This window comes from Pangasianodon hypophthalmus, chromosome 27 (assembly GCF_027358585.1).
Source record: "Pangasianodon hypophthalmus isolate fPanHyp1 chromosome 27, fPanHyp1.pri, whole genome shotgun sequence".
Classification (NCBI taxonomy): domain Eukaryota; kingdom Metazoa; phylum Chordata; class Actinopteri; order Siluriformes; family Pangasiidae; genus Pangasianodon; species Pangasianodon hypophthalmus.
Window position 1 is genome coordinate 18,086,449 of NC_069736.1, and position 18,852 is coordinate 18,105,300.

The following is an 18,852-nucleotide window of genomic DNA, read 5'->3' on the forward strand; positions in this document are numbered from 1 at the left end:
GCTTTACTAGTCGTGCCGTAAGAGTTTCTATTTAATTTGAGGTGTAAATCACGTGCAGTGATGAAGCTGTTAAACTTTCTCCAACACTAAACTTCGATTAAAATGTCAGAGCCGAGGGTTTACACACGACCGCTGTTCATACACCACTTTTCTATTCCTGTTCTTTTGTATAATAATGTATTGAATCTATTAAACGATTCATTTCAGTGAAGATGCCCTGGTGGTCATTTTATCACTTTATTACGTTAAAACCAGTTTACCATAACTATTGGCACCCTTCAAAACAATGGGCAGAGCTTGTGTTTTTTTTTTGTTTGTTTTTGTTAGTATAAAATAAACATGACAAAATGATTCCAATTTAACATTTACAAGAGTCATATTATTGCTACTATTAATAATAATAATAAATAATTTATTAAATATGTATTGTATGTATAATTTAAAATTATATATCATTTAGAATTATTATAGTTCTTAAAGTAAAAAAAAATCTTCATTTCTCTTTTCTATTTGTTAGTTTTAAGATGTTGTTATTATTATTATTATTATTATTATTATTATTATTATTATTATTATTAATTAAACAAAAAAATTGTCCAGAACAAAATTTTGAAAATTCATAAAATCATTCAAACTTTTTAAAAATTTTTATTTATTTTATTTTCACAATTGCTCTCTCATGAACACATTTTTCCGTGCATGACTGTTTGAAATATTCTTGTAGGGGTGCCAAAAATTTTGCCACATATGTTTTTGAGAGAAAATACTTTTATTTATTTATTTATTTATTTACTTATTTATTTTTTAAAAGATATTTATATGAGAATGCCTATTAGCGGAAAGATGAAAGTGTTTTTTTTTTTTAAAGATGTTTCATTAATTAACTAACTGAAAAATTATTGTTTAATATCTTTTTTTTTTTTGCTTAAATGTAATAATTAATACATTTATTTAACATGTTAATGTTTGAAAATGAAAACTAGGTAATCTTTGATATGGTGAAGTTTTCTGTGAGGACATTTATGGAGCGTTTATGGAAGGAGTCTCCAGTATCAGCGCTTTGTAAAAAAAAAAGACAGCGGACGTTTTTTGAGAGCAGGTGAGAGAACGCGTGTTTATAGCTGCTTTAACGTAAGCGAGAACAGGAAGTAACTTGTTTAACATCAACCACAGCGTCAAATCGCTGTGTTGTAAGAGGAATAAAACACTTGTGAACGTGCCGTTACAGAAAAGTCATCAACTTTGCGGCAGTAACAGTGACTCCGCTCCATCACACCTCCCTGTTACTGATTAGTTTCCAGTCACGGCACTACACACACAGAACCTTCTCATACTTCATGTAGCTACATTTTAACCACGCAGTGATTTACGCAAATAAACAGCTGAGATGTTATACGGAAATTCTGACTCATAACACAGATAAAAGTTGCTGTTACAGAACATCGTACAGGAAACTCCGAGTGAATTAACGCAGCGGAAAGAAGAGCTAGCAGAGCTGATGATGTTGGCTAGCTGTTGATTTTGTGACTAGCTGTAGGCTTCAGCGCTAGTTTGCTCTTCTTGCAACATTTCCTTATCTTGTTTTTTTGGGGAAAAAAAGCACTTGATTAGACAAGCTGGCAAGCCGACCCACGATGACCTCGCACATCAGAGACCTGGCTCGCAGCAGGCTGGACCGCTGACAACAAGATCAACACCGACGCCAGATAAGGATTTCATTTTTATACAGATAGTTTTGATATTTTCTCTTTTAAACTCACCGAGATCTCTTGGTTGTTACTTTGAAATTGAAAATAAAAAAAGCATAATTATTTGCTACTCTGGAATATAAGCAAAGAAAAGTGGACTGTTTCCTCTTCCATTCAATAAAGACAATTCGTTTATTTATATTTTCATTGCAAAAGCTGGGATTGAATATAATGAGGCTGGAGGAGAAAATAAACTGAAGGATGTTAATGAAGCAAGAGACAGAAATGTTGTGGGAGTTTTGCGGGTGTCATTTTAAAACACAAAGGCGCTACGAGAGCAGCGTAGCAGTGTGTGATTTGTTGGCTTTGTGGTAAAAGCTTTGCCTCTCCTTCCAGAGGTTGCTGGTTTGAGTCCCACTTATGATTGATATGGTGGGTGGAAAACTGTAGAAGGTACCATCCCTGGCTCAAGTCTGTGCAGTTTAGTTTAGCTTTAACGCAGAGTTACGTATATGAAGGTGAAAAGGTCTAGAAAACAGTTCACTTGTATGAGTTCCTGTGGCTCATGTGGATGAGCATTGCCTCTGGGTTGAGAGGTTGCTGGTTCAAACCCCAGCCAGGGCTCCAGGATGTGAGCGTAGAAGGTGCAGGAAGGCTGGAGGGCGTGGCCTGAGGGCGTGGCCTGAGGGCGTGGCCTGAGGGCGTGGCCTGAGGGCGTGGCCTGAGGGCGTGGCCTGAGGGCGTGGCCTGAGGGGGGGTAATATCCGGGCAGCTGCCCCCCCCAGGATCGGAGCAGGAGAAGAAGGGGGTTATGGAGCTTAGAAAGAGAGTGTCGACTTAGTTTTGCATAATATAGAAAATGCTGTAAAAACTATCACCCTCAATTTTCCTGGGATTCTGCAGCACCATTTACTCCAGCCACCTGTTTCCCAGACCACCATCTACACTTCTCCACCCAACACACTGGGCGCAGGGACGAGCCGGATTCGAACCAGCAACCTCGAACTCCAGAGGCGAGGCTTTTACCACAAAGCCACCAAATCCCACACAGACACACTGCTGTTATAGCGCCTTTGTGTTTTAAAATGACACCCCCACACACACAAAAATAAAAAATTAAATATCTATCTATCTATCGAGTTACACATGCTGCTCCTGAGACGCCAGCGATCCTGACCCCTTCTGCTCTCCGGACCTGCCTGATCCATCCTGATGCCCTGCTTCTGGTTGCTGTTCTCATCACCTGGAAATCACTCGCTGCTGCTGAGGATGAGGAGGATCTCCTACATGGACGGCCTGAAGATACATGAGATCACTGCAGTTGCTATGAACAGTTCAGCGCTCAAGTCTCCATCAGTGAACAGTTTAATAACTTCATGTGAAAACTGTAATGAATCTCCTGGTTACACAATCGCACTATTTGTCCATGTAGCACACAGTTATAGAGGGAATGATTTATAATCGCACTCTCCGGAGTCACCCAGATGAGGATGAGTTTCCTTCTGAGTCTGGTTCCTCTCAAAGTTTCTTCCTCATATCGTCTCAGGGAGTTTTTCCTCACCACCTTCACCTCTGGTTTCTCATTAGAGATAGTTTTTAGGGAAATGTTTGTTCTATACTTTCTATAAAAGTCTTGTGTGTGTACTATGTGTATTATTTAAATAAGGCCTAGAAACAAAGATGCTACAGAAGAAAGATGCTAAAAAAAACAACTAAAAAAATAATATTGAACATTTTTGAGGTTTGTTTAATATTTATTTTCTTAATTTAACTCAATAATATTTTTAAATTAAGCATTGCTTGTAAGTTGGTAGCTACAGTCTTAGAAACTTTGCATTTTGACTGGAACAAAGAGAAGCATATTTTATTTTATTTTTTTTAAATATTACTACTTTATGTTATTATCAGGTATCAAACAACTTCTGTATCATTTTCAACAGAATCATGGACTTAGTTTACTTATAAATGTTAAATGTTTTTGATTACACCAAGTTACTAAACTTTATCAGATTAGAAATATAGTGACACCATGACCATTCACCTGTAAATTTTTCTCCCTTTTTTTTTTTTTTAACATTCCCGTATCTCACAAGTCTGAGTTTAATGATTGACCTGAGCATAGGGTGTGTTTAATAAGCAGAGACAACGTCCAGGTAAAGCTGGGGTTATAAAAGGACATCAGTTTATAAGAGAGTGGTGTAGAACCTCAGAGATCTCAGCAGTAAAGATGGAGAGAACCGTGTTCTACCTGCTCGTCGTGTTTCTGCTGATGCCGGAGCCGAGCAGTCTGCAGGAAACAGAACCACATGGAACATCTCAGGATCCGTGGAGTGAGCTGAAGCAGCTCCGAGAGCTCGTGCAGCAGCAGGCAGCCGCTTTATCCGAGATCAAGGAGAAGTTGGTGAACATGGAGAACAAGAACACAGGTGAGATGAAGAACTCACTTCTTCACTTCTTTCCATCAAGCGGTATATTAAACTTTCAATAAAGTTATAAAAAAAAAAAAAAAAAAAAAAAAAAAAAAAAAAACACTATTGAAAACAATTTTCCCTTGCTAGTTAATTTTTTTACCAGCTAGTTAACTTTCACTCACTTATTTTGCTTTCACTCACTAGCTTAGTTTTCTCTTGCTAAATTTCCTTTCACTCACTAGTTAACATGAACTCACAAGGTTACGTTTCACACTAGTTCGCTTTCTCCTGCGACTCTGTTCAGACTCAAGGAAACATTTAGAGCGTGAACGTACAGTTTTGATAAACGTAATGTGGTGGGAAAAACGCCGCTCTTGAGTCCACCATGCTATATTACGGCGAGATGGAGAATATGCTCTGGATGTTCTACACTAAACCGAGGTCATGAAACATGTCCATATGGAGTATTTTACTTGAACATGCGATTTGAAGACATGACTGCTGAGTAAAAGATAGAAATTGTCAGTCTGAAGAAAGAGAAGGTGGGTAAAGGCTCAAATGGACCATGCGACTCGCTCCTGGCAGCTCTGCCTCTCAGTGTCATTCATCCTCTGCTACTCATCCAGAATGCAGAAGCACGACTGGTTTTCAACCTTCCTAAGTTCTCCCACACCACCTCATTGCTGCGCTCCACTGGCTTCCTGTAGCTGCTGCGTCAGATTTAAAACACTGATGCTTGCTTACAAAGCCAAAAACAGACCAGCACTCAGTTACCTCAAAGCACTTATCACACCTCGCACGGCACCACGCTCCATCTGATCCTCTAGCGCTGCTCGACTGATCCCTCCATCTCTCAGGGTACAAGGAAGACATGCATCGAGACTCTTCTCTGTTCTGGCACCGAGGTGGTGGAATGAACTTCCCCTAGACGTCTGAACATCTGAGTCACTGGCAGTCTTCAAACGACGTCTGAACACTTACCTCTTCCTAAAGTACTTAAAAAACAGAATTGCACTTGTCTATTACCTCCCCAACAGAGCTTTTGGACTGATGGTATTCCTAGTTTGTGACCTAGCGAGCGAATATCAGAGTGTATTTACTGATAGACTTCAAAGCACTTTTGTAAGTCGCTCTGGATCAGAGCATCTGCCAAATGCCATAAATGTAAATGTAAATATACACTTCAATATTTAACCCAGCCATTTTCACTAACTCCTAAAACTTCTGGAAATCTTTACATTTTCTACTCTTTTTTTCCCTCAAGCTCAAGCAGGCGAGCTGCTGGCCGTGAAGAGCGAACTGCAGACAGCGGAGAAACAAAGCAGCTGTAAACACACTCAACACTTAACACACACAACTAACTACTGAGAATTTGCAGAAGCACTTTAAATAAGAACTAACACAACGATCAGCTCTTACAGCGCTGAAGAACGTGATGTTTAACACCCAACTATTATCATTTTAATGAAAACCTGTAGCGTTAGATCATTCTTACGCTGCTGAATTCATCCTCCTGGTGCTGAATTAACACATACAGCTAACATCTCTTCAGTCACATGGTGTTTAATTAACACTTACAGTATGAGGTTAAATGAATTCGCAGAAAAGCAGACTCTTCTGTTAGAATTAACACCACAACAATGATTCTAACAATCACATATTGAATGAACATCTATACTTTATACGTAGTGTTACTTTTACATAGAACAACGCTTACCATTTTTAACACCAACAACCAACACCAACGTTACTATTTCAATGTTTTAGTGCTAAACTAATATAACTGTAACACACTGTTAAATGACGGGTTCCTAATTAACACAAGTAGTATTGAACTAACACCTAGTGTCACCTTTACAAAGGAAACCATTACAATTTTTAACACCTACAATTAACACACACACACACACACACACAGTTAATTAATTAACCTAATTCAATTCAATTCAATTCAATTTAATTCAATTTTATTTGTATAGCGCTTTTAACAATGGACATTGTCACAAAGCAGCTTTACAGAAATAAATGGATTCACAAAAATATATTGTAAATATTTAAATTTATCACTGTGAATTTATCCCTAATGAGCGAGCCAGTGGCGACGGTGGCAAGGAAAAACTCCCCGAGATGATATGAGGAAGAAACCTTGAGAGGAACCAGGCTCAAAAGGGAACCCATCCTCATCTGGGTGCAACGGATAGTGCAATTATAAATAAATCCCTTCTATTGTGTACTATATGGACAAATAGTGCAATTGTGCAACCAATAAATTCATCACAGTATTTGCAAGAGGTCCGGCTGGTTAAAATCTATCCACTGTCCACTGATGGAGTCCTGAGTACGAAGCTGCTCGTGGCAACTGCAGCCCCAAAGCCACTACAGCAATCGCAGTCCCAAGCCATTACAGTACAGTACAGTACAGTACAGCTCCCCATATGTGATCCCCAAGCCATCTCCACAGCCCCCAGGTGGCACCATCCCCAGCAATCCAAACAGTTCTTCAGGCAGTCCATATGGGGCCACCCCCAGCAGCAGCGAGCGAACTCAACCGATGAGAACTCCAACCAGAAGTAGGGCATCAGGATGGGTCAGGCAGCGAGGAGGAGCAGAAGGGGTCAGGATCACTGGCATCACTGGCATCTCAGAAGTAGCGTGTGTAGCTCGACAGAGAGTGAGGGAGAGAGAGAGATGGAGAGAAAGGAAGAGATTGTTAGGTGAGCTTTTGTCCTCTAATGGTTAAGCACGATGTACTTTGCATGCAGAGTGCAAGCAGGGACTCCGGCAAGACTAGCTATGACAGCATAACTGAAAGGGAGAGCCAGAAGCTAACACAGACATGAGGGCACCCTGGGACATAAGGCAGCCAGCCACTCCACCGTCGACAAACCTGAGTGAACGTGTGAGAGTGGGGGGGCGACAGCATCCAAACATCCCATTTCACCACAACACTCTATGCCTGTGAAACCCTCCAGACCTGCCCCTGTACCTAAGAAAACTATTCACAAAAGGCTTGACTAAACAAATATGTTTTCAGCCTAGACTTAAACACTGAGACTGTGTCTGAGCCCCGAACACTAATTGGAAGGCTGTTCCATAACTGTGGGGCTTTGTATGAGAAAGCTCTACCCCCAGCTGTAGCCCGCATTATTCGAGGTACCAACAAATAGCCTGCATCTTTTGATCTGAGTAGGCGTGACGGATCATAAAAGACCAAAAGTTCGCTCAGGTACTGTGGCGCGAGACCATTTAGTGCTTTATAGGTCAATAGTAGTATTTTATAATCAATACGAAATTTGATTGGGAGCCAATGCAGTGTGGATAAGATAGGGGTGATGTGGTCATATCTTCTGGTTCTAGTAAGGACTCTCGCTGCTGCATTCTGGACTAACTGGAGCTTGTTTATGCATCTACTGGAACATCCAGACAGTAAGGCATTACAATAATCCAACCTAGAGGTAACAAAAGCATGAACTAATTTTTCTGCATCGTGTAGTGACAATATATTTCTTATTTTAGCAATATTTCTGAGATGAAAGAAAGCAATCCTAGTGATATTATCTACATGAGCTTCAAAAGAAAGACTAGAGTCGATAATCACACCAAGGTCTTTTACTGCTGCACATGATGAAACAGAAAGGTCATCCAGAGTTATTATGTAATCAGAAAGCTTACTTCTAACTGCATGTGGTCCTAGTACAAGTACTTCTGTCTTGTCAGAATTAAGTAAGAGAAAGTTAATAAGCATCCAGTTTCTAATGTCTTTTACACATTCCTCAACTTTATTAAGCTGGTGTCTGTCATCTGGCTTTGCTGAAACATACAACTGTGTGTCATCAGCGTAACAGTGGAAGCTAATACCATGCTTACGAATAATTTTGCCCAGAGGTAGCATATATAAAGAAAAGAGCAGTGGGCCTAAAACAGAGCCTTGCGGAACACCAAACTTTACCTTAGCATGAGAAGAGAAGTCACCATTTACGTTTACAAACTGATAACGATCAGTCAAATAAGACCTGAGCCAGGAAAGGGCTGTTCCCTTAATGCCTACTACATTTTCTAGTCTATTGAGGAGAATAGCATGATCAATGGTATCAAAAGCTGCACTAAGGTCAAGCAGCACCAGCAAGGAGACACAACCCTGATCAGAGGCCAGTAGTAAGTCATTTACAACTTTTACCAGTGCTGTCTCTGTGCTATGATGAGGCCTAAATCCTGACTGATACATTTCATGAATGTTATTCCTATGTAAGTATGAGCATAGCTGCTGTGCTACAACCTTTTCAAGGACCTTGGAAATAAAGGGGAGGTTTGATATTGGCCTGTAGTTGGACAGTTGACAGGGATTGAGGTCAGGTTTTTTAATCAGGGGCTTGATAACTGCTAATTTAAAAGATTTAGGTACATAGCCAATGCTAAGGGAAGAATTGATTATCTTTAAAAGAGGTTTGATTGTTTCAGGAATTATCTGTTTGAGGAAACAAGTAGGTAAAGGATCTAGCATACAGGTTGATGATTTTGATGATGAAATTAGTGAAATTAGTTCAGTCTCTTCAAGGGGACTAAAGCGTTGTAGTTGTTTATCTAATATTATCATATTATCATCTACAGGGTTAGTTATAGAACTGTCCGGTTTTAAATTAATAGTCTGAATTTCTAGCCTGATATTTTCAATTTTACCATTGAAAAAATTCATGAAGTCATCGCTGCTATATAATGATTGTGTGCGTGTTTCTATTGTGGTCTTATTCCTAGTTAATTTTGCTACAGTATTAAATAAGAATCTAGGATTATTTCTGTTATCTTCAATTAGGGTGGAGAGATACATTGATCTAGCAGCACTAAGAGCTTTCTTATAGCTCAATAGGCTCTCCTTCCATGCTATTTGAAATACTACCAAGTTAGTTTGACGCCATTTACGTTCTAGTTTTCGAGTGGTCTGTTTTAAAGTTCGTGTGTGATCGCTATACCAGGGTGCTAGCTTTTTCTCCCTAATTATTTTTCTTTTAAGTGGAGCTACCTTATCTAGTGAGTTGCAGAACGTTGATTCTAAACATTCAGTTGCCTGGTCAAGTTCTTCGGGATCAGACGGTGATCCAATCATGGTTGATAAATCTGGGAGATTACTGATAAAACTCTGTGCAGTTGTTGACGTGAACGTACGTTTGACACGGTGACGTGGCAAGGTGCATATACTATGATTAATACACATTTTAAATGAGATGAGGTAATGATCTGAGATAGCTTCAGACTGTGGACATGAGACTATATTTTCTATATTTAATCCGAATGTTAGTATTAAATCAAGAGTGTGACCACCACTATGGGTGGGTCCTATTACATTCTGATTAACCCCTACAGAATCTAGAATGGACACAACTGCTGTTCTCAGAGGGTCATCTGGATTATCAAAATGAATATTAAAGTCTCCAACAATTAATGCCTTGTCTAAAGAAACAACCAGGTTAGAGATGAAATCCGCAAATTCACACAGGAATTCAGAATATGGCCCTGGGGGTCTGTAAATAATAATTACTGGAATCACCTGGGTAGACTTATTTTTAGTGGCTACGTATGTTATGTTAGAATAAAGAACTTCAAATGCGTTGAATTTATGACTAGGTTTTTGTGTGACGGCTAGATTATCATTATAAATGACTGCGACGCCTCCTCCTTTGCCAGTTAGATGGGGCTGATGTATGTAACTGTACCCGGGAGGACTAGCTTCATTTAATGCTACAAACTCGTTTGGTTTAATCCACGTTTCTGTTAAACACAGTACATCAAACTCCTGATCAGTAATGGTTTCATTAACAATAAGCGCTTTAGACGTAAGAGATCTAATATTCAACAGTCCTAGCTTCAGATCAACGGTGCTGGCTATGCATTCGGTATGGTTTAATTTTATGTTAATTAGATTACTAAAACAAACTGTCTGAGTATGTCTATAATTTTGTTTAGCTCGGGGAACAGACACAGTCTCAATACGGTGGAACCTAAGTGACGACTCAGTGCAGCTAGCAGACGGTCGGTTTAGCCTGCTTGTCTGCTCCCTGGCCTTGGCCCTGGATTGTCACCGATTAACTAGGCCTGTTCTGAGACTATGTGCTATGCTGCAAGAAATGAGAGCAGCACCTTCCCGAGTGGGATGGACACCGTCCCGCCCTAACAGGCCAGCCTTGCCCTCAAAGTTAGTCCAATTATCTATAAAGCCCACATTGTTTTCGGAGCACCACCTGGACATCCAGCAGTTCAGCGACCATAACCTGCTGTAAGCTACATCGCCATGCCGCATTGGGATGGGGCCAGAGCATACTACAGCATCGGACATCGCCTTCGCTAATTTACACACCTCTACCAAGTTAATCTTAGTAACCTCAGACTGATGAAGGCGTATATCATTAGCTCCTACATGAATAACTATCTTTGAGAACCTGTGCTTGCCTAAGACCCTAAGATTACCTGCTATGTCCGGCGCCCTGGCTCCCGGTATACACCTAACTAAAGCTGCTGGTGCCCCTAAAGGCCTAGCTAATTTCACGTGCCGCAAGATAGAGTCACCTATAACCAGAGCTCTTTCAGGTTTCTCAGCGGGTGCTTCACTGAGGAGAGCAAACCTGTTGGACACGTGAAGCGGAGAGGAGTGGTGCTCCTGTGGGCGAGCCTTAGCGTTAGCTTTGGCTTTGCGATTATGCCGCCGAGTCGTCACCCATTCGCCCCGCTGTGAGGGCTCTAATGCCGGAGTTGGGGGATTACTAACTCCGCCTAAGGCATCCAGACTTTCCCCTACAGAAACTACGCTGCTCTCACTCTCACTAACCCTCTCTAGAGACTGGATGCGCACCTCTAATGCAGCAATCTTCTCCGTCAGAGAGCTAACTAACATGCATTTATCACAAATAAAGTTAATACTAACGACGGAGGAAGAGTGACTAAACATCCTGCACTCAACACACTGAACAAGCTGAATGTTAGACATGTTGTTTAACGCACCTTAGTCGAAGATTTGTTGATATTATTGTAGACGGCGTGGATCCGGTGTGAATGGCCTCCGCTCGCTGTCTTGACAAAATACAAAAGCGCACTTCGAGAGAAAAAAAAATGAAAATACGGTAGAAGAGAACGTGAAAAATACAACAGATGAAAACGATAGCGCGATATTATTGATTTAAAAAAAGAAAGAAACAGTATAGTGAACTAATGAACTAATGAACACATACAGTGCTAAATAACTTTATAAAATCTTAAAATTAGTGTTGATCATTAGTCTTGAATTCAGATTTGGTATAAAAATAAAATTGTGTGTGTACATGATACCTGCGTTGTGTTAATTGCTGTGCGCTGTGTTGACAGATTGGATGAAGGTGGCGTTCAGTGCTGGATTACCTTCCGGATATAAAGGACCATTTAGCACTGAAATCACTCTGATCTACACTAAAGTCGTCACCAACGTCGGAGGAGCTTATAACCCTCACACAGGTCCCGTAATTAACACACACCTGCAGATCATTACAACTAACACTCAGTTAACAGCCGAGTAATTATAAGATTTCACAGCTTTCATTTTGTATACGTCTATTCTCTTTGCATTTGAGTACTATACAGATAGGATTATTATTATTATTATTATTATTATTATTATTATTATTATTAACTTTTCAGTGTTAATTGCAAAAGATTTGAGGATTCAGAAAAGATGACACCCCTGATCTATGGTCTGTTTATTCTGTGTAACTTGGCAAGAACTGGCCACTGGGGGTGCTACTTGCAAAGAGTGCTTGGACCCCGCAGATTGCAGCTTGCAACTATATTTCTTCTTCTTCTTCTTCTTCTTAGTGGTATTAGTAGTAGTAGTAGTAACTCATGTGTGTTAATTGCAGGCGTGTTCACAGCTCCGATTAAAGGCGTGTACTACATCCGCTTTACGGGTGCTGCGTACAACACCGACAACCACAACATGGGCATTAACATGTACAAAAACAGCCAGCTGCTCTTGCACTTGGGCGAGTCCAACAGAGACGGACATCTCAGACACGTGTCCAGCGGCCTGGTGCTCGAGCTGGAGGCCGGAGACGTCGTGTACCTCCGCCTCTTCGCCAACTACGCCCTCTACGATGATGCGCTCCTCCGCAACACCTTCAGCGGCTTCCTCATTTTCCCCTCCTAACAAAAACACTGTGTGTGTTACAGCTCTGTGTTTAAATCTCCAGTGAAATGAGTTTATCTGCATTCTAGTGTGTTTCTGGTGTTATGTGTGATACCGCATCTACACATCTCGTGTATGTGCTATTATGGCAAAACAATACAAACACACCCCCCCACACATAAATAATATCTTTGTTAAGGCAGATCTCAGTGTGTTGTGATCTATTTGGAATAAAATGTTTATTTAGCAGCACAGACTGCATCAGATATCCAGGAAAAAACTGTATAAAGCACTATATACCTTATATCATTATATTTTAGCCAGATGCTTCCTAAACCCTTTGATGAATTAGTGAATAGCTGCTAAACTGCATTCTTGTGTATGTTCAATAGAGGGCAATATTACACCAATACAATATTATACAGTACTAGTGCTCTTAAAACGGCCTAAAACATCAGGAGTGTGTATCATCATCACCTTCCTCGGCACAAATCAGATCCACAAATAAACAGAAAGTGATCCACAAATAAACAGAAAGTGATCCACAAATATAAAACGAGATTCACAAACAGAAAAGTGATCCACAAATATAAAACAAGATCCACAAATAAACAGAGTGATCACCCAATATAAAACAAGATCCACGAATAAACAGAAAGTGATCTACAAGTATAAAACGAGATCCACAAATAAACAAAAAGTGATCCACAAATAAACAGAATGATCAACAAATAAACAAAAGTGATCTACAACTATAAAAAGAGATCCACAAATAAACAGAAAGTGATCCACAAACATAAAACAATATCTAAAAATAAACAGAAAGTGATCCACAAATATAAAACGAGATCCACAAATAAACAGAAAGTGATCCACAATGAAATATAAAATAAGATCCACAAATAAACAGAAAGTGATCCACAAATATGTGTGTTACAGTGTTTACCAGTGTTTTAGTATGTTGCGGTGTGCATTACAGTTTCACAGTGTTTACAATGTTAGTGTGTGTTACAGCATGTTACAGTGTGTCACAATGTGTGCTAGTGTCCTACAGTGTGTGTTTACAGTGCATAATGACTGTTAGGGGCTTATGGTGTGTGTTCCACTGCATTACAATGTGTGTTACAATCTTTTAACATGTGTTGCAGTGCGATAAAATGTGTTACAGTGTTATACGGTGAGCTACAATATTATAGTGTGTTACAATGTTCAACAGTGTAACAGTGTGCGTTACAGCATGTTACTCTCTAGACTCCTAGCTCGACACATCAGGCAGCACTGTGATCTGGTAGCTACAGGATTACAGTCATTTTAAACTGGAGCAAAGAGAAACGAGAATTAAACAAGAGTAAAAAATGTGTGTATATATATATATGTATACACACACACACACACACACACACACACACACAAAACTTGATCAGAATAGAAATGTACTGACACCATTAAATGTCCCCTGTAATATTTTCCCCTTCTCTCCTTTTTTGTTGGAAATTCCTGCTCTAACAGTTTAAATTCCCGCCCAGGTGAAGGTGTGGCTGCATAAGGAAGTTCTGTGTAAGGAAGTTCTATATAAAGCAGTTCTGTATGAGGAAGTTGTGTAGAGAGCTCACAGCAGTACAGATGGAGAGACCCGGGTTCATGTCGGAGCCGAGCAGTGTGCAGGAAACGGAACCTGAAGGAATATCTCAGGATGCGTGCGGCGAGCTGAAGCAGCTCCGAGAGCTCGTGTATCAGCAGGCAGTCGCTTTATCCGAGATCAAGGTGAAGATGGTGTACATGGAGAAAGAGAACACAGGTGAGACAAACGTCAAGCTTCGCTCCATCCCACTCACTGTCGATGTAGCTGTTTATAGATAGCGGTTTGTAGAAAACCTGTAACACAGAGAGCGCAGGTGTTCTCACAGACTGTGCTCGGCGTGTTGCGTTGGAGTGATCTGAGACAGTCAGTACACACTGAGATGCAGCAGTGTCAGCACTTCTCCTGATACTGAGGTTTCGGTTTGACTCGAGACTGTCCTGCACGGTCACACGTGACGTCTCGCATTACAAACACCAGGAAATGCACGGGGGTTTATTTTAGATAAGATTAAACTTTACTGTCATTGTGTGGAGTACGAGTACACAGCCAATGAAATGTAGTGTTTTGCATCTCCCAGCTTGCTAAGACGCTGGGGTCAGAGCGCAGGGTCAGCCATGAGACAGCACCCCTGGAGCAGATGTGGTTAAGGGCCTTGCTCAAGTGCCCAACAGCAGCAGCTTGACAGTGCTGGGGCTTGAACCCCGACCTTCCGATCAGGAACCCAGAGCCTTAACTGTTCAGTCACTGCCCTATGTGTTGCATATTATTTGTTGTATAGTTTGCAATTAAATGACATGAGTTAAACAGAAAGTGAGCCGCCAATATAAAACGAGATCCACAAATAAACAGAAAGTGATCCGCAAATATAAAATGAGAAATATAAAACCACAAATATAAAACAAGATTCACAAATATAAAAAAAAAGATCCACAAATAAACAAATAGTGATCCACAATGAAATAAAATGAGATGGACAAATATTTTTATAATTCACAAATTTTCAAATTATATTTTATATTAGAATTATTTTTCTTTCTTTATTTCGTTCTTTCTTTCTACTTTTTAAGATATGTCCAAGCGCCATTTCTCCCAAACACACCCTGGTTCGTGTGATCTGGACTCTATTTGTGGATCTTTTATATTTTATATTTTATATTTGTGGAACTCATGTCATTTATCTGCGAGTTATGCAACAAAAACAAGTAAACTGTGATTCAGCTTTGCTGCCAAGAGGTTTTTTCCATGGGACTTCCCTGAACGTTTGTAAATGACTGATTTGTTTATTTTGCAGTGATTGTTTTCTGACAGGAGTGCTTAAATGCACAGTGTTGTGGACTTTGACTGCCATCTAGCAGGCAAATAATGTAACAACATCATAAAACTTTGCAATTTACTCTCCCGAGATGAAAACTCCCAACAATACAGATAATAATACAGATAATATCCCTTAAAACATTCAGAGGAACAAACAAACAAACAAACAAACAAACAATGTGAATATTTTGTCTCAGTCAGAAAGTGCGGTTACTGTGTGTTACAATGTGAAGTATATAATAATGGGCGTGGTCAAATATTCAATGGCACAAATCAGGATTGCGCTTAGGTAGCATTAGGTAGCATGTGTTCTAGGTAGCATTCACTCAGAAGGGTTGCTCTCATTCGCTAGTTAACTTTCACTCGCTAGTTAACTTTCATCTGCTAGGTTAGCATTCACTCTGAATGCTAGATGAATGATCAACTTTCAATCTAGTTTGCTTTGGTTTGATTTCACTTGCTAGTTAGCTTATTAGAAATATATCCTGATTGAGTATTTTACTTTACCGTGTGTGTTTTGTTGGCAGATTTGGAGGCTCGACTGATGAGTAACAAGAAAGAGATTGCAAGTCTGAAGAAGGAGAACGCCAGTAATGGATCAATATGTTCTCTTCAAACATTTCCAATAACTTTCTAGAACATCTGAACATTTTGTGCTCTTTTTTATTCCCAAGCTCAGGCAAGCGAGTTGTTGGCCATGAAGAGCGAACTGGAGAGGATGAAGAAAGAAAATGCCGGTAAACACATTTAACACGTAATACAGTAAACAACAACAACAACAACAGCAACATTCCTGATGCTAGTTACTGAGAATTTACAGAACAGCTTTAAATTTTCCCACTGGGGACGAATAAAGGATTATCTTATCTTATCTTAAATATGAAATAACAGCAAAGAGTCAATCTTACAGTGTGGATTTGAGACCAAAAATAAACGCTGACAGTTTCCAAACTTAAACACATACAGCTAGCACTTCCATAGTTGTGTTATAGAATTAATACTGTAAAAGGTGGTACATAAATCCATACATTAATAATAATAATAATAATAATAATAATAATAATAATATTCCCCAGTAAGAACATCACACTAACAGGCGAAACATGGTGGTGGTAGTGTGATGATGTGGGGATGCTTTGCTGCTTCAGGGCCTAGGTGACCTGTCATGGATGGAACTATGAATTCTTCTCATTACCAGAAAATCCTGAAGCTCAGACACAATTATGGGTTCTGCAGCAAGACAATGATCTAAACCACGAGAGCGAGTCCATCTCTGAATGGCTCAAAAGAAGCAAATTTAAGGTTTTGGAATGTCTTAGTCCTGACTTGAACCCAAACCTACAATTAGTGTTGATCATCGCTGTCTTGAATTCTGAATTCAGATTCAGAATAGTTTTTTTCTCTCCCACTATTGAGTTAGTTCATTGTCTACATGATGCTGGTGTTGTGTTAATCTCTGCGTGTTGTGTTGGCAGAGCGACCGAAGGTTGCGTTCAGCGCCGGATTAGCTGCGGGACAGAAAGGACCGTTTAACACTGAAACCACTCTGATCTACAGTAAAGTCATCAGCAACATCGGAGGAGCTTATAACCCACACACAGGTCCTGAAATTAACACACACCTGCAGATCATTACAACTAACACTCGCGTAATTTTGTATATGTCTGTTCTCTTAGCATTTTAAATGAATTTTAATTTAACGTTAAAGGTTACATAGGAATTGCTGCACAAATAGATTTATTATTAATTATATTACAGTGCTGTAGAATTCTGGACTCTGATTGGTCAGAAGGCAAATCACAGGTTTATATTAATGCACTTGTTACCATCATGTTATTGTTTCTATAGTAACAACTATAACGAATCCTAAGAGGTAATTAGTATTACAACAAAATTTATGTGGATTAATATTTGTTGAGTGACTGATATAAGCGCTGGGGCTCTGCCTCCCCTGTGCTTATGCATGAGCCACTGGTCAGATAACTGGTTTTCAGGAACCACAAGCGGTAGGTTCACAATTGCCAATCTTCACAATATTGATGTGAAACTATTCAGGAGTGTGAACCTTAATAACTATTTAAAAAAACCTGTGTAAATCTCAATTGTAATTCTAAGAAGGCAGAGCTGGTTTATTCGAATAGCTGTAACTGATGATCAGTCATAGGAATTTGAAACAATCTTGAAAGACATATTTAGTACAAGGCTCAGAGGACCTCTTCAATGGTTGGATGTGGTCATTGATGGGGCAGAGTTAGCTTTTTCTCAGGATCCAAAAGTCCAGTTGAGCTGAAATTTGGCGTGCTGCATTGTTCCAGCTCAAGAGAAGATCAGTTTATTAAACAGGTTGAAGCAGGTGTGGCTCTTGCTTGGTTGGAATGAAACCTGCGTCCACGCTGGCCCTTTGCGGAAAAGACACTCCTGATCTATAGTCTGTTTATTCTGTGTAACTTGGCAAGAACTGGCCACTGAGGGTGCTACTTGCAAAGAGTGCTTGGACCCCGCAGATTGTAGCTTATGGCTATATTTATTATTACTGTTGTTATTTTATTATTATTAGTATTAGTAGTAGTAGTAGTAACTTGTGTGTGTTAATTGCAGGCGTGTTCACAGCTCCGATTAAAGGCGTGTACTACATCCGCTTTACGGGTGCTGCGTACAACACCGACAACCACAACATGGGCATTAACATGTACAAAAACAGCCAGCTGCTCTTGCACTTGGGCGAGTCCAACAGAGACGGACATCTCAGACACGTGTCCAGCGGCCTGGTGCTCGAGCTGGAGGCCGGAGACGTCGTGTACCTCCGCCTCTTCGCCAACTACGCCCTCTACGATGATGCGCTCCTCCGCAACACCTTCAGCGGCTTCCTCATTTTCCCCTCCTAACAAAAACACTGTGTGTGTTACAGCTCTGTGTTTAAATCTCCAGTGAAATGAGTTTATCTGCATTCTAGTGTGTTTCTGTTGAATAATTCATATGTTATGTGTATGATCTACACTTCTAGTGTGTGTGCTGTTATGAAAAGCAAAACGAAACAAACCAAACACGCAATACTGTTTTGAAAACAGTAAATGAGACAAGCCATCTGCTTTTATGTATATTATTAAAATAAATTATAAAAATTATGTAAAATTATGATACTTTTATATCAGAATTCAAAAGCTGTGTCCTAAAGTGTGTTAGTGTCTTTTAAAGTGTTTCAGTGTGTTACAGTGTGTTACATTATGCTAGTGTTACAGTGTGTTACAGTGTGTTACAGTTCATTAGAATGTGTGTTACAGTGTCTGTTACAATGTTTTACAGTGTGTTACAGTGTGTTACAGTGTCTGTTACAGTGTGCTTTAGGGTGTGTTACTGTCTTTTAAAGTGTTTTTACTGTGTTTCAGTGTGGGTTATAGTGTGTTACATTGTGTGTTACAGTCTTTTGAAATATGTTATTGTCTTTATATGTAATAGTGTGTGTAAGTGTTCTAGTGTGTTAGTGTTTCACAGTGTTTTACAATGTAAGTGTGTGTTACAGTGTGTTAAAGTGTGTCACAGTGTGTGCTAGTGTGCAGTTTGTTACGTTGTCTGTTTACTGTGCTAAATGACAGTTTGTTACGGTGTGTGTTTACTGTGCTAAATGACAGTTTGTTACGGTGTGTGTTTACTGTGCTAAATGACAGTTTGTTACGGTGTGTGTTTACTGTGCTAAATGACAGTTTGTTACGGTGT

General features: G+C 39.8%; 2 protein-coding genes across 2 annotated transcripts; both read left to right on the forward strand.

Moving 5' to 3' along the window:
- The first annotated feature begins 3,846 nt into the window (after positions 1–3,846).
- LOC113524247 (complement C1q-like protein 2) lies at positions 3,847–12,444 on the forward strand. Its single transcript, XM_026910412.3, has 4 exons — positions 3,847–4,114; positions 5,364–5,426; positions 11,450–11,575; positions 11,977–12,444. The coding sequence occupies exons 1-4, from the start codon at positions 3,916–3,918 to the stop codon at positions 12,261–12,263; spliced, it is 675 nt and encodes a 224-aa protein (XP_026766213.3). The 5' UTR covers positions 3,847–3,915; the 3' UTR covers positions 12,264–12,444.
- A 1,382-nt stretch (positions 12,445–13,826) lies between these two features.
- On the forward strand, positions 13,827–18,784 carry LOC113524211 (complement C1q-like protein 2). The gene is made up of 5 exons (XM_026910361.3): positions 13,827–14,040; positions 15,666–15,728; positions 15,813–15,875; positions 16,614–16,739; positions 17,737–18,784. Exons 1-5 carry the CDS (start codon positions 13,830–13,832, stop codon positions 18,021–18,023), a joined length of 750 nt encoding a protein of 249 aa, XP_026766162.3. The 5' UTR covers positions 13,827–13,829; the 3' UTR covers positions 18,024–18,784.
- The last annotated feature ends 68 nt before the right edge of the window (positions 18,785–18,852 follow it).